The following is a 26,341-nucleotide window of genomic DNA, read 5'->3' as shown; positions in this document are numbered from 1 at the left end:
CCTGGGTGATTAGTTTTATTATTGCGCGCGATTTATGTAACAAAGATACAAACTGTACAAAAGAAAAGGAGGCGCATCGATTGGTGCTGAACGAAGCAGGGTAAGGAGAGAACATGGGACCCAACACCTGCATTGCTATACAGACCCATTGCCAGTCCTTCCCACCCCCACTCTGGGCGCAAATGGCCCCTTTTACGGAAGTTTTGCAGTCTTTAGAGTAGTTCTGCCTTCGTGCCTGGTACTGCCCGCAGCATCACACCAGCAAGGCAGCAGCAAAGGCTATTTAGCACACCAAATAACAACATGGCTCTGTGCCACTTGCTCAGTGCAGGATGGCATCTTAAGTTGCAGCAACGTTTAGCCACCGAAGGAGCCTGCCAAGCTATCAGTTCAGTCAAAGAAATGACAAGATCAGAAGGGAACTTGTGCAATATAAATAATTAGAAAAACATACAACTCAAAACTACAAAAATATCTTTAATTTTGTTGTCCTGCAAGCCTGGACGGCTAGGACGGTTCCACCTTCCCCACATGAGACGATCTTTAAGTTGCTCCAAGAAATGTTGATACAAGGGTGGGCTTCATGAATTTTCGGACCTGAAATGAAACAAAATTACAAATCTTTCACAAAGCTTTATTTTCCAACTATGCCACAACCCCCAAAATCACTTGGCTACGAGGCGATTTATAACATTATGTCAAGTTACTAACTAAAAGAACATGTGTAGTCAATATAGCCACACAATGATTACTATTTGGGTGGAAATGTTTTGTTGACATGCTACAGATGGTAAGAAATTCTCTTAAATTTAAACCAGGGGAAGACACACAAACTAGTAATTCACTAATGTTTCACTTTCTTGTATTAAAAAAATGGAGACATTCTCTTTCATTTTCTCAGTGCGTTCACATGTAGTTTATTATTATTAATTATTATTATTTTAATTGCAGTTTATAAGCTGCTTTCCAGTAAGACTATATGGGTCACAAAACATCTGGGGGGGAAAGCTATATAATCAGTTTCGCTGTCCCTTTTCCTCCTCTCTGCTCATTGCTAAAAGAAAATTTAATAGACAGAAGGAATTGTTGTTGTTGTTTTAAAAAAACTCTAAACCCTCTCTTATTTGCCCATGCCGGTTTGCCAACACTCTCTTCCCCACAGTTTTCTTTTTTCTTTTTAAAATAATCTTTATTAATTTAAATTACACACATATACAAAGAATTTACAAAGTATTTACAATCTCATACTACAAAAATAAAATTAAAGAAAAAAAATAAGAAAAAAGAAAAGAAGAAAAAGCAGATTTACATGCATAAAAAAACTTAATCTTCCTAATTAACACTTAAATAAACACTTAAATAAAAAAAGACTTCTGACAAATTTATAATGGTCTTCCCCACTGTTTTCATGCATGTTGTATTTAAATATAACTCTCAGCAAAAAAAAAAAAAAAAGCAGCAAGTGTTTCCCTCTTGCTTTTTAGTTCAGTGAACCTCAGCTATTCCAGTCTGCTTGGTGCCAACTGATGAACAGGATTCAGTGGGGTTGCAACTTTTGCGAGGGCTAAATTCCCAGTAATGGCACATCAAGGGAAAATCATGCAAAGTCAGAACAGCCCCTGGAGCCACCCCCATCTTGAGCTCGCAACCCTCCCAGAGCCCAGTGAGCAAGGCAGAGAGCTTTAAAGCACTTTCTCCAGTGGGAAAACCCTTCACAGAAAGAGCTTTAAAGTCCTCTGCCTTGCTTGGCAAGCTCTGGGACAGTCGCACAAGAGTTTTGGGGGCTTCCCCAAGGGGAGGCAAGGACTTCCTTTATGTCTGTCTGTCTGTCTGTTTGTTTGTTTATTAGGTGACCATCCTCATAATGCTATGACTGAGCAAGTAAAACCTGTGTAAATTGCAATCCTGCTGTATCAGGATTGCTTATCTAGAAGGCTTAGCCACTCTTTGCACCTGTCAAAGCATGGAAAGAGCACAGAAAAATAAAATAAATGAATGGTTTACCACCATCCAGTCATTCCACTCATTAACCCAGCCCCAATTAATATTCATGCAAGCAGGATGAGTCTAAAGGCCCTCCAAGCAGCTTTTGTTAATCTGATCCTGCCACTAAATGGAAGGAGCTTTAAGTTTTTCGGCTTATTGGCTCCACCTGCTGGTGCATCTTTGATGAGTTTCTACCAATACGGATTTATTTCTCAAATTTCCTCCGAGGACCTCAAGGTGACATATGGGTCTGTGACGGAAAGCTCGGGCAGACCTGAGTCTGGTGGTGCAGCGCAGTGGATTTCTGCCAGAGCGGTGTAGCTGGCAGAGTGCTGAGCTGCAACCTCACTAGCTGCGGGGACAGCTAGACAGAAGGGGGTGAAAGACAGCACAAAGTGTGAGAGAAAAGCAGTTAAGAACTAGGCTTCTGGCATTCAGCTGGACAAAAGTTTAGCCCAGGGGAAAGGTCTAAAGCCAGAGAAAGAAAGTGATTAGTGTCTTTTGACATCTTTCCACAGGGCCTACAAGACAGAGCTGTTCCGCCTGGCCTTTGGTCTGGACTCGGTCTGACCCTTATGTTTCCCTCACCTTATGGTCTTGATTTATCAGCTATTTTAAAATGAGGCTGCATTTTAAATTGCATTCTAACCTGTATTTTAAATTGTGTTTTTTTATCACTCTCTTTCCGCCCTATAATGTTTTTATTGTGATTTTATTTTATTGGTGTTAGCCGCCCTGAGCCTGGCTCTGGCCGGGGAGGGTGGAGTATAAATAAAATTATGTATTATTATTATTATTATTATTATTATTATTATTATTATTATTATTATTATTTTGAGAGCATGCAGACAAGTGAGAAATAGGTAGCTGAAGTTGAGACAGGAGAAGTGGAGCTGTGAGGGAAGACTCTACTTGGGTCTCAGTTCGGTAAACAGGGAATAGAACTTCAAATATAAACTTCAGATATAAACCCAAAATAATTTAAGAGGGGTGTGGTGATCCCCTGGTCTCGGCAGTGAGATTTATAGAAGGTTGGGAACTGACAAAAAGAACAGCCTTACCTCAGAACCCAAGTATTAAGACTTAAGTCAGAGCTTTCCAAACTTTTCAAGTTGGTGACAAACTTATTGGACATGCATCATTTCGCGACACGGTAATTCAGTTTTACTAGCAAATTGGAGGTTAAACTAACTCCTCTCCAGCCCCAGGAGCACAGGGAGCGTTCATGTGACACACCTACACACAGTAACGTGTCGCAACAGTTTTGAAAGCTCTGGCTTAAGCTTTAATACTTCAATGTTTACTTTAAAGAACTGAAGGAAATATAAGCTACATGTTTACCCTCTTGTTTAGAAGCCTGCAACATCCACGGAATGCCATATATATGTGTAAGTGTGTTTACTGTTTCTTGAAATAATTCTATCTCCTGACACTTCTTTTGTTTTACCAATTTTGTTCTTAAAATAAAACCTTTAATCTGTTTAACTTTTCATAAGTCTCCCAGTGCCAGAGTTTTCTTTAAAGAAGCAAAATAGTAAGAGAGGGCATGCCTCATTTTATCCTCAGTGGAGACTCAGGGTGGGCGTGAAAAGATTAAAGAACCCAAGGAAACTCTACATTTTTCTTACCTGCTTCCTTTCATTTGAGTGAAGAGGACAACACATTCTTTATTCAAGAGATTACGTAGGTTGTACACGTTTCCTACAATTAAACAGAGTGATTCCATTATAGGACAAGTCTACCATTTTATAAATGCAAAAATGAGATGGTTTTCATTTCACTTATAGTTGGATATCGGTGGGACATGAATTGTAATGGACCTGCTTCCTAAATATCACCACTTTAACAGTGTGCTGTCCAAAGCTTAAAGGACACTGGAGAAGTCTTTGGGTCAAATTAAAAAAGATCTAGTACAAATACAAGGGCTCGTGATCCCTTCCACCTGCGCCCCCATTTTTGCCAAACACTTCCCTGTGCCTTACCAAATTACATTTCATTCTGAATGGCACATTAGGGGCTACAGTGGGAATGGAGTGAGTGGGGAGAGGACCTATTATGTGACTAAAGCTCCACACACAGTTCTTTGGATACAAGTCTTTTTGCTCAATTTATTATTACTATTATTATTTATTAAATCTGTATACTGCCCTTCAGGGATGCGGGTGGCGCTGTGGGTTAAACCACAGAGCCTAGGGCTTGCTGATCAGAAGGTCGGCAGTTCGAATCCCCACGACGGGGTGAGCTCCCATTGCTCGGTCCTGCCTCCTGCCAACCTAGCAGTTCGAAAGCACGTCAGAGTGCAAGTAGATAAATAGGTACTGCTCCGGTGGGAAGGTAAACGGTGTTTCCGTGCACTGCTCTGGTTCGCCAGAAGCGGCTTAGTCATGCTGGCCACATGACCCGGAAGCTGTACTTGGCCAATAAAGCGAGATAAGTGCCGCAATCCCAGAGTCGGCCACGACTGGACCTAATGGTCAGGGTTCCCTTTACCTATACTACCCTTCATCCAAAGATCACAAGGTGGTTCCCAACATAAAAATACAAAACTATGTTTCCTAAGTACCACTTCCTCCATTGTATCCAAGTGCAGAACATTTTATACTGAATTCAAATAATCAATTGCAAAAGTGTCAGCATTAATTGTAAAAATAGCTAACCCCACACCTGCTGCTCTCATAGCCTCCCAAAAGGGCTACAGTTTAAACAACAGCTTGGGATATGAGGGGCAAGGTCTTCTCATCTGGTTAGATGCTTCACAGCTGACTGCCTTACTTCTCCAAAAAGGCAGAGGCAGCGGAATGGGAATGACGCGGAGGCTTCTCAAAAGTAGCAGGAGAGGAGACACAGCTGATTCTTCCTCTGGTTTCCTTCCAGGTGTTGTGCAAAGAGGTAAAGGAAAGGTGCATTCTTCCAGTGCAGGGACACCCAATGTTGCTCTACGCTTTGCAGAAGGCCCAGAAGGAATAGCAGGAAGAAATGCTGAACTACTCTCGATTCCTCTCTTGCTTCTTCAAAGGAGCACGTGAAGTGCCCCTTAGTCATGCAGTCAGACCAGAGGCATACAAAGTGGGGGGAGGGCTGCCCGGGGTGCCACTCTGGGTGTGTGTGTGTGTGAGAGAGAGAGACAAGATGGCCCCTGCCTCCCCCCAGCTATAGAGCGGCCGAGGGCGCACACAGTCAGTATGGGTGCCGCTTGCATGACATCCATATGGGCTGCCACTCACATGGTGACCGTACGGGCTGCTGTACATGCACACTCTGTACGGAATGCTGCACATGCACACTCCATATAGACGTTGCATATGCGCCACCGGGCGGTTCACCCCGCCCCTCGGCGTCCCGTCCCGGGTGCCAGAGAGTCAGACACAACGTAGGCCCCAACATTGCTCAAGAAAACAGGATCATCTCCTTCCATAGACACTTATTCTCCCCCTTCTGCATTCATCTTCACCTTAGCCCTTCCCCCTCTCGAAAACGCTCATCATTTGGCAGATGATCGGTACACTTACCCGGCGGGATAAAAAAATAGTCTCCGGCAGTCAGACGGTAATACTGGTCATACAGCATCAAAAGGAGCTTTCCGCAAGAAATGTGAAAAACCTTCAGAAATGAAAGCCATAAAACGTTATTTCACTTTTCATCTTAAAACTTGTATAAATAAAGTATCATCAGGCTGTTAAAAGCAAGAAGATGCAGCTTTTAAAAGCACAACAGTTTATCCACCCAAACAATGGTTTTGGATACTTTTGGTGCTGTGAATGCCTGGGCTCTCCTGAAGGGGTGAATGGGTGGTTGAAGGGAACCAATATCCTGAGCAATTTCCTACGACAGACCTTTCCACCGCCACTGCTCGGCACAGAATCAATACACTGGGGAGGTAATCCAATCTCTGTACAGCTTTACCTGCTGGCATTGCATTATGAGAGAAAATATGTTTTCTTTTAACAAAAAAGCAAGCTGCCCTTGCTTCAAAGGGGAAATACATAAAGTAATGAATTATTAACTCAGCAGCAGAAGCTTATGGCGATGGGAAAGCGAAGAGTAAATGCACCATGCATTGCAAAGAGTGTGATGGATTCATTAACATGTAGAGTCATTTTTGCCTTGTTAATGAAAGAGGTGAGGGGGCAGAGTTATCTCTGCCACAACCCCATTCGGAGACTGCTCCAATAATTTTCCTTGTTGCATTTTAAAAAAAAGGGGGGTCTACCACAGGAAGCCATCTGATTTAGCAGTGTTCTTATGTACTTCTTAACAGAACATCTTGAACTAGCAATCTTAGAACTAAAATGTATTATTTTTGTGTTTCTTAAGATTGTGATGGTTTTGGCACATATACACTGACAAAGTTCTGTTGGTGTACTCTGAAGTGACTCCGGTTGTTTGCAGTTGGTTTTTTTCCTCTGTAATTGTGTAACTGTTACATGTGATACAACAACAAACTAAAATGCAGAGTTCTAGTTTTCACAAATTAAAAAATATATTTTCCATCTTTTATCATATGTAAGGCATAGTGCAAGATTCAATGTAGCATGAGCAAGAACCCACTCAAAAATGGGACTTCTAATTTTTCTGCTTCCCGCCCCCAGAGCCCTGCACAACCAAATACCTGTTTCAGAGGATTGAGGGATCCTCTGGAGATTTGTGGGGCACATGGGGGCAGGAAGGGCAAAAAAAGAGAAACCAGAAATCCCATTGCACAGGTGGATTTCTGCTGCACAAGCAGTCAGACGTCACTAGATGTCAGCCATAGAATTTTTGCAAATGCATTTCAGATTTCAACTGTAAAACGTTGACTGTGACTAGCCTGTAAATTCCAGTGACAATCTGTTTTCTGTTTAAAAGTGATGGGCACTCGGACTAGATAAAAATTAAAAGAAAAAGATTCCACCGTTCTGCATTCAGCTGAATGGATGGTGGATCAACACAGGAAATCGATACCCTTTGTCAGGGTATCTCAAACTTCTGAGGCACATTATTTCCCAATTTCATTAAAAGGCCAATTCTTTTTTTCCATGAAACTCGCTGTTTAGATCAAACATGCCTCCTGACTGGAAGCCCAAAGCAATGACTCATGCAGAGATGTGGCAAGCAGCCTCCTCCAAGGTATGTAATTCTGTTGTGTTTGCAGTAGGATCAGCCAAAAATATAATGGACAGCCTCCTCAGTAAGCAGGTGTTTGGAGCTTATAGGATTGTTTAATCATTTAAGATTTCATAATACATACAAGTGTCGCAGCACATTCTTTGCCCTGCAGAGCCTTGAGATACTTGACCACAGAAATGCACATGTCATGTAGATCAGTGGTGTCCAAACTTTTTTCCAAAGAGGGCCAGATTTGATAAAGTGAAGGGCCGTGAGGGCCAACTAAAGTTGTTAACCTTTTTTTAGGACTGAAGTTGTTGAGGGTTTTTTTAAAAAAAATTGCTCCAGGAAATAAACTGCCACAGGAGCCAGACTGAACCGACCAGCAGGCCGAATTAGGCTTTGGACATGCCTGATGTAGACTGACAACTGAGAAAAAACAGTTGCTCCATCTCACAAGAGGGAATATTAACAAAATTGGTAAAATACCAATAAGATAGCATATATAGGAAAAATGTGAAAACATAACAATTCCATGATGCAATAACATATACAATTTCTGGTATACTCACCAGTGTATCTGTGTGGGAATACTGAAATCCCTTTTCTTTTAATGGCTTTAGTATCAGTTTGCCGGCAGAAAAGAAAGGGGTATTCAGTTGTTTGTATATGGACACCGTCTCATCATTGATGAAAAGCAAATGTGAATTACTCCTGCTCACACAGTCTGTTACAAAACCAGAAAATAAATACATGACTTAATATTCATAGGATATGACAAGGTCAGATAATGTACCCTGCAATATAACATGTGCTACCTTAGTCGTATGCAAAAACCTGCTTACTTCATCAAAAGGTAATCATGCAGAATTCTGCGGCGCACTGAAAGTTTGCATTGCAGTCAATGGCAAAATCAGAGAGTTGTAATATTTAAGGTAAGTATACTGTATTCAAAAAGTGAAATATGAAAAGCAAAGGAATGATACAAGGGGAGGGAGTATATGCAGGATAGTCATGGTTCTTGAAACGGCCACAGAGCAAGTTGTCAATATACTTGCTATTCATACCTTTAAACCTGTGTCACATTACTCACCTAGAAGAACCTCTTTATTGGTATCTTGATCAAACACAACAGCTGGCTGAGAAAGACTTTTTAAGGAAACAGTTGAGTCGTCGGGTACGTCTGCAAAACAGAAGTACAAACAGAATTGGATCCCAGGTGATATAGTGGTTACCCAAGAGGCAGGGCTGGAAAATTCAGTCAACTTGACTACACTTCTAGATGTGAGCTTTTGGAATAAATAGTCTTCAGGATTAAGTCCACGCAGGTTGTAAGTGTTCTTTGCAAGTCTCATGAAATCCTCCTCTAACTGCAGTTTGTCTAAGTCACTGCTCCTTTTCTGATCAGGAGTTCATACCTGTACTTGTGCAGAGCTTAGAAACTACTCGAAAGCAGTGAGGCTGTTTACCTCTGCCAAAGCCCAGCAAAAAGTTAAGAGATGTGCCCCCACCAACCTCATATTTTGGACTGAGGCAGATCCTATGATTAAGAAATATGCTTGGAACTGGCAAACTTATTTGTGGGTCACTGAAAGCGGATCTTAGACAGTGAAGGGCTGTGAATTTACCGCAGGTTGACGGAAGTAAGTTCATAATACTGTTAAGGCCTTTGCTCTGGTCAGCTCAAGAAAGCTAAGGGCATATATAGAGACTCCTTTGATTAATCTTAACTATTAGCAGAGAAGAGGTTTCATAGCTATCTTTATCTGCCAAAGTAAAAATTACATCCATATTCTAATTAAGCACACCAGTGCAGTATTTAGCCTTTGGAAGTTTTCTTTAGAAAAAGGAAAGACTGTTGCAAGGTCAGGACCAACATCCGTCCATTTGAGCACATAGGATACTATACAATTAGATGTTAATACTAAAAATAGTATTTGAACCTTTGCTATCTAATGAAGGATACTTGGAGATTTTTTTCCAGTGCCCCCCATATACATATATAAGTGATTATCATACCAAACTCCAGAAGAGGTATTGTCCTTTTAGGTTTTCGTTTCCTGGGTTCTCTCTGTTCAGGTGATATTACCCCATCGACTACAAAGCCACCTGAAATAACAATTAATTTTAGGAATCATTTCTCATAACCAGCTTAGGTTATTTTTGGGTGAATCAAGGGATGGTGGAATAACTGGTTAACCTCTAGCAGATTAGTTCTCATCAAGTCCAATGAAGAAAGCGGTTTCCCATTAGGATGTCTTACAAGAAACACAGTTCACTACTAAGTGCCTCTTGCCAGGATTCTATTTCACAATTCCTTGATCTGATACTGGGCCAGAGAAGAAGTTTATGGGGTGGTTTTCTGGATTTAAAATGGCTCCTATCTGTGGCAAATTGAGCCCTGTCTGAGAATTCCACATTTGACACTCCTGTGGTCAGACTCCATTTTACTTTAATGTGTTAGTTTCCCATTCTAGCTCCCTTCTACAAATAAGAATTTTCTTCTTGAAGCAGGAGGCGCACAGATTTTTTAATCATTACCGCCTCTCTTTTATGTTAGCTTTATTAGCTACTGCATTCATTTTTGATTACATTCACAATAATTTTGATTAAAAACACTATCATCAAAGTAAAAATAATATTGACAACTGATAATAGAAATAAGATCAAATATAAACTATTACTCTTTGTAGGAACTACGCAGACATGTTACCAAAACCTAAATTGCTAATTAAGCTGTATACTTTCTGATGTCTTTGGAATAAAATTAGATCTTGAAATTATGCTTGTGGGTTAAAAATATGTTCATAAATTCTGGCTTATCTAAAGAGTGAGAGTTGCATGCCTGCTGTTAACTCTCTCTTTACCAAGCTGAGAAGAAACAGCTTGAGACTTTATTCTTGTGCAGAAATGAAAGCTGTAGCGGCATTTTGTGTATATGCCTGCTCAAGAGATATCTCCCAATATATTAGGAAGGTCAGGGCAATAGAGCAAGTGTAAAAGTGGCCAGAGTTCAACATATTTAAAGAGCACCGGTATACATGTTGAAGAATGCTATAAAGCACTCAAAGTCCCTGTGGTTTTCAAATGCAAGCAACATGAGAGGGACACTCAATAAAGGGGAAATAAAATAAGTGGTGCCCGCCGCCACCTTCCAAATGTTGGAAGGCAAGTGTCTGCAGCGAGGAGCCTGATGTGGTCCTGCAGGCTAAAAGGTAAAGGACCTCTGGGCAGTTAAGTCCAGTCAAATTTGACTATGGGACGCGGCGCTCATCTCGCTTTCAGGCTGAGGGGGTCATGTGGCAAGCATGACTAAACCACTTGTGGTGCAACGGGAAACCACGAGGAGTGCTACAGCACACGGACACAGCATTTACCTTCCCACCACAGCGGTACCTATTTATCTACTCGCACTGGTATGCTTTCAAATTGCTAGGTTGGCAGGAGCTGGAATCCCGTTGCGTGGATTTGAACTGCCGACCTTCTGATCGGCAAGTCCAAAAGGCTCAGTGGTTTAGATCACAGTGCCACCTGCAGGCTAAAAAGCCTCTATCACCAGGGTCCTAAATAACACAGAGAAACTACATGAGCCCTGCAGGCTCCCTGCTGCAGATAAGTCTGCCTTCCAATATGTGCATGGCAACAAGAATGGGCATGGTGAGGTAACAGAGGGGGCAGAGCTAAAACATTCTCCACCGCCCTTCCTGACACAAGGGAAACCACTAATATATAGAGCTATAGAAATGAGATAAAAAGAAATTACAGTGCCATGCATGACAAAATATATGTTTATTTTTTACACTGAGCTGACTTTTACTTTTAAAGCATTCCCCAACAACCACATAGGGCTGCATTGCATTTGCCACAACCAGATAACATATATGAGCTTTGTATAGAACCTCACACCTGAAGGTCTCATCTTGTATTTCACACGTTCTCCTCGCCAGTACTCCAATGGTTTAAGACGCATTCTTTTGGTCCGGCGAATATTGGGCGTGTTGGAAGGCAATACTAACGAACAAGACAGGTAATGAGAAGCAGATTTAGGTTGGGTAAAAACCCAGAAGCGGAACAAGAAGACACATACAAGGATGAAAATAATATTTGGACCTGCCACACACTTTATAATCCTGCAACTTAAAATAATAGATGCAGTTTAATGCAGTGTTAAAAAAATATTATTTATTTTTATTCCTCCCTCCCCCCCCCCACCCATGGAATTTGGATCAGTATATCTGCCTCCAGTCCCACTTTAAACTTTACAATAGGTTAGAGAGGCTGTGAGAGTCAAGGTCAGCTAGCAAACTTTATGAACCAGCAGTTTAAATGATATCTGCACACTCAAAGGTCCAAAACTACAGCCACTACACAATTGTGGGGAGAGTTCCTACCACCCCATACTGTATTAACCAATTTTTACAGAGTTCAATCAGTATTTGCACTGTCCTCTCATGTATTCTTGAAAGACCTACATTGGCTCCCAGTACGTTTCCGAGCACAATTCAAAGTGTTGGTGCTGACCTTTAAAGCCCTAAACGGCCTTGGTCCAGTATATCTGAAGGAGTGTCTCCTCCCCCATCGTTCTGCCCGGACACTGAGGTCCAACTCCGAGGGCCTTCTGGCGGTTCCCTCACTGCGAGAGGCCAAGTTACAGGGAACCAGGCAGAGGGCCTTCTCGGTAGTGGCGCCCGCCCTGTGGAACGCCCTCCCATCAGAAGTCAAAGCAATAAACAACTACCTGACATTCAGAAGACATCTGAAGGCAGCCCTGTTCAGGGGAGTTTTTAATATGTGACATTTTAGTGTATTTTTCATCTTTGTTGGAAGCCGCCGAGAATGGCTGGGGAAACCCAGCCAGATGGGCGGGGTACAAATAATAAATTATTATTATTATTATTATTCCTTAACGGTGATGAAGTGGGCCTAACTTTAAAAGAGCAGAGCCATCTAGAAGTAGGTGGCAGGTGGAAACATCTTCTCTGGCCATTGTCTGCAGAGAACTGACACCTCTCACCATTTCTGTCTCCTGACAACCTTTAGTCAGCATGCAGTGAGCTGCTGGTACTGACGTTGGCCCAACCAAGGAAAGTGAGGCGGCATGAGGCACTGAGGCCAACCTGAAAGCAGTCTAAGGCCCACTGGTGGGTCCCAGCCCTGTGTGAGAAACAGGACACTAGGACAGTGTCCTCATGCTGTTTGACTAAGTGAACTGCCACAGCAGCCATCACTGGCACCAATTCAGAATAAATGCATGCATGCGCGCGCGCTCTCTCTCTCTATATATATATCCCCAGTTCTAAGACTGGCAATATGCCTTCTTAACATGCCATCTTGCAGACAGAGAGATCAAAGTTCATTTGATGCAGTCTTCATTTAAAAGAAAGAAATCTTACTCATTTTGCGCTTCAGTGCATTTAAATAAGTTACACCTTCCTCCTCTTCCAAGTCTTCAGATTCATCTAAATGGTAAAATACAAATGAATTCGTATTTTTAATATCCCACCCCTCCCTCCATTCAGCAGAGGGGTAACACAAATTAACTGAAAGAACCATAGAACAATAAAATCATAATCAAAACCACAACAGAACACAGTAAAATCAGTCAGTTTTACCTCCCAGCTTTGAGCCATCCACTGGAGTAGAATTTCTACCCTTTTATTACTGATGAAAATATTAAAGAGTAGCAGGCTCAGAACAGAGCTCTGTAGGAACCATTGGTGAGCACAGTTTGACTCATTTTCCAACCAACTGTGGATCTACCTGATCTTCTAGTCCATCTTTAACCAGTGTGCCAAACACATGTTGGCAGTTTGCCACCACTGATTTACATATTTTTCTACATGCGGGTAGTCAATGTGGTGCTCTCCATATGTCCTTGAGTTACGGCTCCCATTGGTCCCAGACAGTAATGACAGGAATTTTTGTATAACATTTGAAGAGGACCTGATCAGCCCTACTTGCTCTACGTGATGCTCTGGGTTTCAACGACCGACTCATTCATAGGGGCACCAAAATGATGTGAGTACTTTTCAGTGTGTTATAGCCTTGATATTTGGCACATGTTTAGTCCAAGAGGTCCAGATTATTGGAAAATAGATCGTTTTAAAGAGGGTGTCATGATTAAAAGTTCTTCCACAACCTTCCCAAAAGCTGGGACTTGGCATACATTTAGCCCAAGTCACACTGACTGCAAGAAAACACTGGGAGTTGGAAAACTTTGTACTGAATGCTCAAAGGAGAGGCTAACGTTTACCTCACAATGAAGGCCAGCACAAAGCAAGCGAAGCCAAACATGAGACACAATGTTAGGGCTGTGGTAGTTCAATTGCTTCTTCAGGATTAGGCCTGTGACTGCTTCATCAAGGAACAAGCAGTTATTGCTTGAAGGACGCAAGCGCCATTTACTGGCACAGAATACATACATGTCTGTTTACAATTTCGTACACAGATATACAGCAAAAGGAACTCAAAGAGCATACCAGACCAATCAATAAGCCATACCTGATGTTGAATCCTCCCTGTTAACAGCAGTCTGATGCTTTGAAGAAGTTTTAATTTTAGAAACAGGGCCACTTAAAAGAAAAGAACAATGGTAAAAGCCTTAGAGAGCAAAAAAATCAAAACAATTTATGCATGCAAATTAAAAGTACCATACTAAAAGAAATTGTATGTAGAAAAAAGAAGCGTTTCATAGAAAAAAGGTGACAGGCAACGAGAAATGGTTAACTTATCAAGAGTATTAGAGTGGACTTGTATTTAACTTTCCCCTAGGTTCAATTCTATTGCTTTTCATAACCTTAAACATGGCCTAAGGCATCAAGGATGAACTACAGGACTGAAACTCTGATTTGGATATGGTTATAAAATTCTAGGTTAGGAGCAAAGGAAGAAACACAACCCATGTACTACACGCCATCAACTGCAGCAAGAACATATAGTGGGCTCTATGAGCAAAGGCAAGGGACGCGGGTGGCGCTGTGGGTTAAACCACAGAGCCTAGGACTTGCCGATCAGAAGGTCGGCGGTTCAAATCCCCGTGATGGGGTGAGCTCCCGTTGCTCGGTCCCAGCTCCTGCCAACCTAGCAGTTTGAAAGCACGTCAAAGTACAATTAGATAAATAGGTACCGCTCCGGCGGGAAGGTAAACAGCGTTTCCGTGCGCTGCTCTGGTTCACCAGAAGCGGCTTAGTCATGCTGGCCACATGACCCGGAAGCTGTACGCCGGCTCCCTCCGCCAATAAAGCGAGATGCGCGCCGCAACCCCAGAGTTGGCCACGACTGGACCTAATGGTCACGACTGGACCTTTACCTTAAGTCACAAGGGGCGGAGCCAGAGAGAAGTCAGTTGCATACACACCACACACTTAAAACACACTTCTGCCTCCAAAGGCAAAATTGAATAAAGCCAGGACTGTCCCCCCTCCAAAAAAAACCCCTACGTGACCACCCTCACTTGTCTGAAGCTGGCCTTGCCCTCCACCTTGCTTACCAGATTCACTCCCAGAGCCCTTGCACCACCTTCCCAAAGCCAGGTAAGAAAGGTAACACTTTTTTTCTTGGCCTCTAGGAAGGAGGCATGAAGGCTCTGAAAGCATCCCAGAACCCAGTAAGTGAGGCAAAGGACTTAAAAGCTCTTTCTGTGGCAGGTTCCACCCCCCTCACCCCCCAATTTACTTATTTTATTCATTTTTGGGCCATGCACCTAAGGTCACGATTGATTAGTAAATTACGCCTAAGTGAAGGGCCCATTGTATTGATTTAATATTTATACACCCCCGGAGTCAAGTTAACATGCAACATAAATGGATGAAAGCACTTACTGCAAGGAACGTGTCTTGCTGTTTTTTCGTTCCATAGAAGTATTTAATATTTTTTCTGCCACATACTGTTCAGAACAATCCTCTTGGTAGAAGACAATTCCACTTTCTTGAGCACTTGCTAAGGAAGTCGGTCTTAATTCCCGTGGCAACGTCTTCCTTGGTTCGCTTATTGGTTCACAGGGGCTTCCACCCCCTTCAGAACTCTCGTTTTCTGATATCTGCTCTGAAACCAGCACCCTCTTACTTCCTCCAGTGGCTTCACCCTCTTCACCACACTGTTCTTCTCCTCCATGCTCGCTTTCAGAGCTATCACTCGAAACCACCACCTTATTTTTCCTTCTAGGTCTTTTAACAATACTCATTGGGGTTTCCAAATCTTTTTGAGACAGCGTCCTTTTAGGCTTTCGCCTCTTAGCTGATTTGCTGCGTGACAACCTTTGGGCTGTATGTGTAATGGACTGCTTGCGCTTTGATAATTTCCCCTCCCGAATAGGAGCAGGATCCTCAGCATCTATAGACTTTTGACGCCTCTGTGGGGACACAGCTGCAGGTGTGCATTCTTGCCTAAAATCTTCGTGAATTTCAACCGATGGCTTCCTTTTTGAATGTCTTTGTTTCATAGGTTTTTTACTGCAAGGTAATTGCTCACCTTTACGTATCGCAGACGATGGCGCTTTCAAAACATCGTGGCCTGAAGAATGAATCCGTTCTGAGTGCACCTCTACAGGACTTGCAGAATCCTGGCAGCCTTCATCACGTGATACCACAAAAGGCTTAACTTTTGAGCAGCTCTGCTTCACAGATCGCTTACACTGGGATGACTTCTGGGCTGTACTTACGATGGCCTGTGGCTGCAATGAAAAATTGTGGTCCTGCTCCTGTAAGAAAAGAAGCTCCCCTGCGTGGCTTCCACTTGCAGACACTTGGCAATCCTCATTGCATATACCGACAGATGTCTCACCTTTGGAAAGTGTTTGCTTTCTTACTTGTTGGATGGTATTTACAGTTAGCGGCGAGCGGCCGCCTTCCACAGCGATTCTTTCATTAGTCCTTGAAACATTCTGCATTCCGTTAACAGTTCTTTCAGCAGCGTTAATTAACTTCGGTTTGCTTTGCTTTATTGGTGTAACAAGATTCTCTGATGCCCTTTGATTTTGTCTTCTGACACTCTGCTGCTTAGCTCTTTTTTTCCCTTCAGACGATGCAGGTATTAAGTTGACTTTCTGTTGCTTTTTGTTCCTTGGGGATGTTGAAATCCAGGATGTAGAACTCAATCCAAATGATTCCTCTATCACAAACTCGCACTCGTCTTCTGGCTCTATACTGGCTGTATTTCTGGGAAGGAAAGGTAGGTGCTTGATTGCTTACATATCACCAACAGCAAGAAAGCAAAACAACCCCACATACCCCAAATGTTATTCTCAGAGATGCTTCTGTTTTGAGAATACACCCAGATATTTTCCAAATCAGTAACCATTTCATGTTGTATTATTCTAAGTAAACTTCAAAAGGTTTAGGTCCACAAATCAGGTACCCTGGCTTCTGATCTGCTTCAAGTTTTAAAAAGTTTCTGCATATATAGATATATATATATATATTCCTTCCAATAAGGGAAGGAAAATGCCGGCCACGAGAACTCTTGCGTCGGGATTTCAAAACATTCATTTTTCCCTCTCTCCCACTTCCTCCTTCCTTCCTTCCATCTGCTTTCTGACTGGTTAAGACTTACAGCTTATAGATTTCCCAGAAAGCCCATTTCATGTCTTACTCCTTGGCATAATAATAATAATAAATTTTTACTGTATTTATACCACGCCCTCTCCGGCCAAGACCAGGCTCAGGGTGGCCATATAAATACAGTAAACACATTTAAAAAAACAACAACCAAAAACCGCAAAAAAGCCAGTTGATTAAAATATAAGTTAGAATACAATTTAAAATGCATCTTAAAATGCAGCCTTGCTTTAGTGGTACCCATAGATCAAAGCCATAAGGACAGGAAACGTCAAATATTTACCGGGGCCAACTATCCATGCTGGTCCTACATGGGCCAGCAAAAAGAGCCGAGGGAAAATTTATATACAAAATCCCATATAAGGGATTCCATCAATAAATAAATAAATAAATTAACGAGGCCGGGGGGGGGCAGGTCTTGTTGTTTGGGCAGCATACACAATGTCCAGGCTTGTGCCCCAGGGACATCACTTCACTCCTGTTAACTCAGTGATTTAACTTCACCCCCAGAGGCACACTCCATTGTTTCCCGAGACAGATGGATGCCAACATAATTCGGTGGCTATGTTTCAAATTACAAATGCTCAAACACCTTACACAAAACTAAAATACAGTGATATTAGGCTTCCAGTACAAAACTTATCTCACCGTTCTTTAGAAGATCTTGTCATGGCATCTAATGATGCTACAGACTCTGGTATTTTCTTTTGACAGGAAGAGATAGCAAAACATGCTGAAAGCTCCTTTGTTTCTTTCCTTGCACGACGCTCCTCAGATTCTCTAGCATCTGTGCTGCTCTGTAAATCTTTATCAGGTGCCTCTTCATGCCACCTTGGGCTCCTTTGGGAGGAAAGGTAGGATATAAATCCAATAAATAAAAATAAAGATGTAACCAAATTTGGGGGGGGGGGTGAATTAAGCCACACTGATATTTTGGTTTTCCAGGTTTATCTCAATACTCTGAAACAACCTCTGAAACCCAGTGCACCATTACAGGCAAAACCAAGTCCTTCTTCCAAGCCAGTCCAAACATGTATGCCTTCACTTATACTATAGAAGTTGGCCATTTGTTTACTCGTCGGTGTGATGTAAAGTGGGAACATAAATATTGCTGCACAATATTTCACTTTCATCAGAGCTTACATTTCCGTATGAGATTTCTCTTTGTCCTCATTCAGGAAAGCAGGTATTCCGAACATCACCGGGACATCCTCATCTATGGAATCCACATGCTCACTGCTTGGTGTTTCAGCACCTTTTAACGTTGGCGCATCTGTTTTAACGGTGGAACAAACCAAATAAACAGAATAGTGATAATTGTTACTATTTCCGATCTAAGAACTATTCTCATTCCACACTATTATCAGCCAAACATTGCCTGCCCAGACATTTTTCATTATTGATTTTTAAAGGATGTTCGTTGTGACTACATTTTTTTAAAATTGGATTTGTATTCTCCTGCTCTCCTCCAAGAGAACAGTGTATATTGAAACATTTAAAAGCTAAAGCTGCAATGATGATTAAAATTGTCTCACTTAACCAAAAGTATACCACTGATTATTCCCACCTTCCCACTGCCTTTTGAGGGGGTGTGCTTCAGAAGGACAGAAGGTTCATCTTATTTCAAAACATCACTGAGGCTTCTGCATGCCCTGAAGGGACAAGGTGATGCCGTTGACAGATGAGCTCTGTCATGTTTTGAGTGGTGGGTGGTATAAAGTCTCTGCACTATGAGAAAGAGGATGCCAGAGATGGCGGGAACTTTGAATAGCCAAATAAGCAATGGGGGAGCAACTAGGGAGTTACTGTTTAGATCAAGTGAAGTTACACTGGGGTGAAAGGCGCTGCACCTAGCTGGCCACATCTGAGAACAGGTTACATTTATTTTTCCTTTTCAGGAAAATATGCCTCAAGTAATCAGAAGTAGCTACAGTGGTAGCTTGGTTCTTGAACTTCATCCCTTCCGGGAGTCCATTCAACTCCCAAAACGGTTCCAAAACCAAGGCGCGGCTTCCAATTGGCTGCAGGAGCTTCCTGCACTCAAACAGAAGCTGCGTCGAAAAACGTTCGCAAACCGGAACACTTACTTCCGGGTTTGCGCCGTTCGGGAGCTATTTTGTTTGACGACTAAGCCGTTCGAGAACCGAAGTACGACTGCATTTTGTGTTGTTTTCCAATTAAGTTTTGGAATATTTCAATAAAGATTTTCTATCAACATGGCTTGAGGGCTTGTTATCTTTCATTTTTAAGATAATGCAAAGATGAAATATCAAAACAAATCTCAGACTAGAAACAGATAGGCCAACATCAATAGAAACTGAAAAAGAAGCAGCAGTGAAGACCTGTCTCTTGCAGCGAGCCACCTAACCTCCAAATGTGGCAGGCCCCCCCGATCATCACCTCAGACAGATTCCAGGTTTATACAGGAAAGGTTGGACCTTCTCATATAGATGCTCAGACTTCAGGTGAACAAAGGCTATTTCGTAGTTATGGGGTAACTCAGTTCACACATGGCCCCTATGTAAGCTGTATAATGAACAGCTGAAGGATTTCCAAAATTACACACACATACGGAATAAGGTATTTAGTGTGAACTGGAACTTCAGACCTGAACATTTGTACTCAAGTGGGCTATTCTGTTCAATCTGTCCTCCACCTGCCACCCCATGCCATTTTGAAAAGCAAAATTTCACATGGTTTCTATGTGCTCCATTTCCATTTAGTTCTGTTCTTTAGCTCCCCCCCCCCACCTCCTTGCCCCCAGAAATTTTGGACTGAAATGTGCTACCCCTACATTTTTTTATAATAAAACTCACCTCTCTTCCACTTCCCTCACTTCTTACATGGGGAATGGAAACAAAGCAGAGACCGGAACTGCTACGTTCACTTTTCAAATTATCTGGAAATGATCTATGTTTAATTTCAATTTTTTTGTACTTCAGTACGTTTTGGTAGCATTAATGTACAAAAGACCGATGTTTTAATATCCTCACCCAAATGACTACCAGTTGAAAAATCATGCTGCCCACCTGAAATCCTGTCATTTTCTTCTTCTGGTGGTAAGATGTTGGTATTAAATACATTCTGCACATAGTTAATCTTATTTGGTTCTGGCTCTATCTGTTCTTCCTGACAATCAAAAGGGCAACATAACAGAAAAATACACTGTTAATAAACACAATAAAAACAAGCTTCACAAATAAAATGTTGTTTCTGAGATTTGGGCTGCCTATGCTGGCTATCTTATACAATATCAATCTTAATACAGGAGAAAACACACACAGTGTGAACATCCATGTTGAGGCTACACTGTTGTGAACAGCTCAAGGAGCTCATGGCTCCTGCAGTAGTCATGGAGCTGTCCCAATTTTTCATGAGTCTAACCGACGTGGTAAGTTACGGAGGTAGTAGAGATCACTAGCAAGAGCACCTCCTGAGTTGTGGAACTCCAAAAGAGTCCTCTATTGCCACATTTCTTATCTTTTTTGTGTCAGGCATAGCGAGCACACACACATATCATAAGTCGCAATATATTGCAAGGTCAAAAATTGTGAAATCAATATCATGATACCAACACTTGGCCAACGGTTCACCCACAGTTTTGTCTGAATTCAGCTTCAGTTTATTAGCAACCATTAAAGATGTTACAAATCCAACAGAGCAGAACAGCAGCTAGGATTTTCTTTTCAAGGCAGCCGTGGCTCTGGTCTGCAGATCACTTTTCCCTCAGATTAGCTCATATGGGCTCTTAGATTAGCTTATATGGGCTGAAGGGGGTAATGTTATCAAATAAAAACCACCAATAACACCATGTCCATGTCTGAATAACACGGGTTAACAAAGAAAAAGAAAATTTTAAACCAGCAGCATAACAGAAGTGTCACTTTTTCAATCGAATCAACTTCAGCTGACCAAACGTGACTGGATATGTTAAATGACATAACATACATGGATACATGGACAATCACATAAAAACCATATTAAAAAGAGAAACAGCTTACCTTTCTCCCATGAGATAGAGTTTGACTGAAGTCTGAGCAAGGAGATGAGCAACATGATATGCTTGGGGAGCATACTGTATTTTCCTCTGCACAAGCTAAAGAGATTGGGGGGGGGGGGAATGGTTAAGTAGAAAAATCTAGTAGTACCCGCTCGTTGGTTCTTTTAGCTAGAAAGGGCACAAATATCCTAAGTCAAAATGCCATTTTTGAGGGATTCAAAATTGTGTTTGCCAACCTGCCAGGAGTGGAAAATATAACGAGTAAGATTCCTCATGAGGAATACGACTGTGTGGCATGAAGCTTGTGGGACAATTCTCCACAGAGCTCAGCAAGCCCCCCGATTTAATGGGTTTGGGTACATCTCATTCTCCCCAGGACTGGGCTCTTAGCACAGCAGCAGGGAGCAGCTTTTTACAGACCATGAATTAGTTGATGACATGATAAATCATGGGTAATTAAAAGCAAGAGCTTCCAAATTTATTTTTCTGGCCATGCTGAAAGAGGGAGAAGGAAGCATATGCGTCCAGGAGAACACACTTATTCATGTTTCTCTAAGCCATAGCTTACTGTGACATCTGAACAATAGTAGTAGAATCTTAACAAGTATCAGAGAGAAACTGATCTAGAAAGCTTAGAGACGCTCCCAATTCATATCTTCCTACACCACTACAAGCACATCCTCTTTTGTCTTTGGTTATACAGGCAACAGCCATTTCAGGCACACCCAATTGATGCGTGCATCATGCTGACGCTGGAAGTGGCCAGAAAAGGGATGTAATAGGGGCGTAGTGGGCTTACATGCACGCTGCCGACACATGTGGGGATCAGGAACACAAACCCCACTCAAAACGTTCACTACCTGTATTTAATTTAGCATGTAAGATTTATTGATTTATTTTTTAACGAACAAAGTAAGTTGCCTATGAGATTGCCTACATACTGCAATCTTTAAGGCACCATAAATCTTATTGTTCTTGGAAATGTGGAATTCTTTTTCACTTTTGTGGCACATGGGCAGGAATTTAAACTACTGTAGCCCTTTAAAACAGCCCTTTAAAAACAGCTTTTAAAACACAGCACATTTATACGTTCTGGTACAAACAAGATGTGAAGAATTTGTGGATTTGGCCCGTGGTTCTGAGTACAGAATCTGATAGGTTCAGAAACTGTGGCAAGCTTTATTGTAGTGTGATTGAACTTTATAGCTGACACGAAAATAATGGTTCACTACCAATCCCATCCACAATTTGTGGAATCATGATCAAACTATTTTTTTCAGAACAGTTCACATATTGCATACTGCATTGTAAACGATTCACAAAACAGGTAACTTACATGTAAAGCAGTCTTGTATATATTTCAATACATTTTCTCCTTGCTGTATATCAGGAACTTTATTTGGACTGGCAGGGGGGAGAGACAAATGATATGAGTGACTTCAAAAATTATTCCAACCTGCAAATATTGCCTTTTCAGCATATTGATAATGCTGCATTATACAAAGCAGTCAAACAACAGTGATTTGATTTCATGATGGGATATGCAATGATTGAACTCTATTTGAAAAGTAGTTTACTATTCATTAGGAGTGGGGATATGTTCAAGAAACACAAGCTCAATCATCAAATTTCTTAGGTGTGTGGAATTAGTAGCACAGTTCTTTTGATCCTGGCTGATATGAAATACTGACATATGAGACACACTTAACTATTGAAAGCTATCCACATTTTTGATTGCTTCAGAATAATAGAAGTTTAATAAACAAAAGTTAATTACCCTTGTTTGTTGCAGTATCTTGCTCTGTAGTTATCTTTTAAGTGATTCTGATGACAAAAAAGAAATTATTCTTATGAATATGCTTCTTGAAAATGACAATATTTATTGCAGTAATCATATGTCACGAAGCTATACAAAACATAATCAAGGCAACTCAAGGCTGCACACAAACAGCAGAAGTTTGAATAATCATAGTGAAGGAAGAACCAACTTTAATAGAAGTAAAATTATACATTCAGTAATGAACAGTTTGAAAAAGCTGTCCTGTATTTGAAGAGTGATAGGACCTGACTTGCCGTTAGGCAGAGTAAGGCAGCTAGAGCGTCATGAAAAGGCAGCAAGTTGTTATTTCTTTAATTATTGTTGTATTTTCACTTCACGGGAGAAGGGAGGCACTTGTAGGATGTTCTACGTCAGGTGCCAAAATAACTTGACTAACCTAGGGTACTAAATATATTGACTCAGGGACGAGTTTTTTATTTCCTGCTCTGCCTCCGGCAGAAAGATGTTTTAGCATACATTATACAGTGGTACCTCGGGTTACATACGCTTCAGGTTACATATGCTTCAGGTTACAGACTCCGCTAACCCAGAAATAGTGCTTCAGGTTAAGAACTTTGCTTCAGGATGAGAACAGAAATCGTGCTCCGGCGGTGCGACCGCAGCAGGAGGCCCCATTAGCTAAAGTGGTGCTTCAGGTTAAAAACAGTTTCAGGTTAAGAACGGACCTCCAGAACGAATTAAGTACTTAACCCGAGGTACCACTGTAATCTAACTCAGCTGGTATACTTTCAATTGATGGTAAATCTTCTAAGACATTTAATCTGGCAAGCAGAACCAGGTATGGGTGTCTGCTATCCATTTTATTATATATTATACGACTGGAACTTCAGGATGAGGCAACACACTGTAGTCAAAAGAATACAAACTCTCAGAATTGGGCATCATCATCTATGCGGATGAGGTGGGTTGTTACATCTCCGATGTAAATATTTCAGGAGAAAAATCAGATGAGACAGTAAATGAACACAGAGCTTTTTCCAGATGCACCTTGCTTTTAGTACTAGATCTACTACAAATTTACTAAAGAATGACTTCCTCACACACCACGAAACTGATACTAGAATCATAGAGTTGGAAGAGACCACAAGGGCCATTGAGTCCAACCCCCTGCCAAGCAGGAAACACCATCAGAGCACTCCTGACATATGGTTGTCAAGCCTCTGCTTAAAGACCTCCAAAGAAGGAGACTCCACCACACTCCTTGGCAGCAAATTCCACTGTCGAACGGCTCTTACTGTCAGGAAGTTCTTCCGAATGTTTAGGTGGAATCTTCTTTCTTGTAGTTTGGATCCATTGCTCCGTGTCCGCTTCTCTGGAGCAGCAGAAAACAACCTTTCTCCCTCCTCTATGTGACATCCTTTTATATATTTGAACATGGCTATCATATCACCCCTTAACCTCCTCTTCTCCAGGCTAAACATGCCCAGCTCCCTTAGCCGTTCCTCATAAGGCATCGTTTCCAGGCCTTTGACCATTTTGGTTGCCCTCCTCTGGACACGCTCCAGTTTGTCAGTGTCCTTCTTGAACTGTGGTGCCCAGAACTGGACACAGTACTCCAGGTGAGGTCTGACCAGAGCAGAATACAGTGGCACTATTACTTCCCTTGATCTAGATGCTATACTCCTATTGATGCAGCCCAGAATTGCATTGGCTTTTTTAGCTGCCGCGTCACACTGTTGGCTCATGCCAAGTTTGTGGTCAACCAAGACTCCTAGATCCTAAATGTCTATAACTTTACTACCACTACTAAACCTTCTCGTTATACAATTAGTGACAAAATGTTCATCTCATATATATATATATATATATATATATATATATATATGCAGGTTTTGGTGTCCTCGGGTGTCTTCCCGTGTAAAAGTTGGGGTGTCTAGGCGACGTTTCGACGAGGTCTCACTCGTCATCTTCAGGCTGGTGCTTTCGGCTTCTTGTTACTGGAACAGAGCAGGATCTCAGTGTTTGAGTTCCTATAAATACTGTTGAGGGGGTGTGGTGTATAGCCTCCAATGTTCTGGGCAGAGAGGAAGTTCCCAGGCTAGTGTGCCTTTTCTTCTTTTGTTCCTTAATTACTTGAGGGATATCTTGAGTGATTTCTTGAGTGATTTCTTAAAACTGACACCAGATCCAGAGGCACACAGAACGCCATCACCAATCAACCACACCAGACCCAAACCCAGACCCTCTCCACAGATAAATTACAGACACCATCCAGTAGCCAAACCATGGTGGCACCTCCGGATGCTGCACCCCCCTGCAATCCCTACACAGATCTGGCTGACACAGGCCACAAAACCACAGCTCGCCCCTATACACGAAGCCAAGCCAGAGCACAACTAAGTGCAGTACAGCCATCTTCTCAGAAAAACTCTTCACAAAGTTCAAGAGGTCAAGACACAAAGACTTTAGCAACTAATCCACACCTAATGACCCACCTAAGTGGTACTCAGGATATCACTCAAGAAATCACTCAAGATATCCCTCAAGTAATTAAGGAACAAAAGAAGAAAAGGCACACTAGCCTGGGAACTTCCTCTCTGCCCAGAACATTGGAGGCTATACACCACACCCCCTCAACAGTATTTATAGGAACTCAAACACTGAGATCCTGCTCTGTTCCAGTAACAAGAAGCCGAAAGCACCAGCCTGAAGATGACGAGTGAGACCTCGTCGAAACGTCGCCTAGACACCCCAACTTTTACACGGGAAGACACCCGAGGACACCAAAACCTGCATTCCTGTACCCGTGAAAATCTACGAAAGCAAATATATATATATATATATATATATATATATATGAACATATATATATGATGTTATTCATATATGATGATATGATATATGACATTCATGATATATGTATGTGATATATGACATTCATGATATATGTATGTGATATATGATATTCATGATATATGTATGTGATATGATATTCATGATATATGTATGTGATATATGATATTCATGATATATGTATGTGATATATGATATTCATGATATATGTAGTTATTCATATATGATGATGATATTCATATATATATATATATGAACATATATATATATATGAGAACCGTCTCAGGGACACTTGCTATTTTATGCCACCTGTCCATATTGGTGGCTGTTTTTAAAAAGGTAAACGCGACCAAAATTCATGTTTGTTCCCTTTTGAAAGAGCCCAGCTTCCCTTCCAACTTTACTGCAACTAAATCTGCTCAGGTCGCAGAATGAAAACGTTGGAGCTGGGAACATTCTGCCTAAAATGCGAAGGACCCACAGTTTAATAATAATAATAATAATAATAATAATAATAATAATAATAATAATAATAGTAATAGAAAAAGGGGGGTTGGGGAGACAGATATCCATAGCGAAATTAGGACGCCCTAGTAACCACTTCCAGGCCCCCCAAAAAGAAAGAAACCGCTATAGGTTAGTTAGCTCCATGTTACGTCAAGCGAACTTTTACGGTTCGAATCTAGTCGGGAGAAACGAGGGGCGAAACTGAGGCGAAACTGTCACGAGCGAAATCGCCTCACGAGAGGCGTTGCCAGGATTTATATTGGGGGGAGGGAGGGAGGGTGGCGCGATTGGTCAGTTATTTAAATATTGATTTCTAATTATTTCCTTGATTTTTTGAGGGGGGAGACAGCTGCCCCCCCCCGCCCCCCATTTCCCACCCCTCCCCCTCTCCCTTCCCCCTCACCGCCCCCCCCCACCCGTCTTACCAGGGAGTGCATGGCGGCGACGTTCGGGCAGCCGTGAGGGGAGGGGCCGCCGCCTCCGCCGCGCGGGACTTTTCCTCTCCTTCAACCCCGTTTCAAAAGCTCGCCTCGGGGGGAGGAGGAGGCCGCTCATTGGCCGGGCGGGTTTGTGGCG

The 26,341-nt window shown here is 41.9% G+C and overlaps 1 protein-coding gene across 2 annotated transcripts; it reads right to left on the bottom strand.

The window, feature by feature from the left end:
- Positions 1-26,341, bottom strand: CENPC (centromere protein C; the record flags this gene model as incomplete). Of its 2 annotated transcripts, XM_081883925.1 has the most annotated exons (17): positions 26,191-26,341; positions 22,403-22,449; positions 21,962-22,029; positions 20,627-20,721; positions 19,655-19,754; positions 17,769-17,898; positions 17,274-17,465; positions 14,892-16,226; positions 13,573-13,643; positions 12,465-12,530; positions 10,978-11,082; positions 9,091-9,180; positions 8,165-8,254; positions 7,644-7,798; positions 5,496-5,586; positions 3,615-3,687; positions 1-597 (listed from the first exon to the last, which is right to left on the bottom strand). In XM_081883925.1, the coding sequence occupies exons 1-17, from the start codon at positions 26,200-26,202 to the stop codon at positions 582-584; spliced, it is 2,736 nt and encodes a 911-aa protein (XP_081740051.1). In that variant the 5' UTR covers positions 26,203-26,341. The 2 variants fall into 2 exon arrangements, with proteins under 2 accessions (XP_081740051.1, XP_081740052.1); XM_081883926.1 differs by lacking the exon at positions 1-597 and having other exon boundaries at positions 3,611-3,687.

This window comes from Podarcis melisellensis (assembly GCF_964234715.1).
Source record: "Podarcis melisellensis genome assembly, chromosome: 13".
Lineage (NCBI taxonomy): Eukaryota > Metazoa > Chordata > Lepidosauria > Squamata > Lacertidae > Podarcis > Podarcis melisellensis.
Note: the sequence above shows the minus strand (reverse complement) of the source record. Positions and strands in the feature narration are given on the sequence as shown.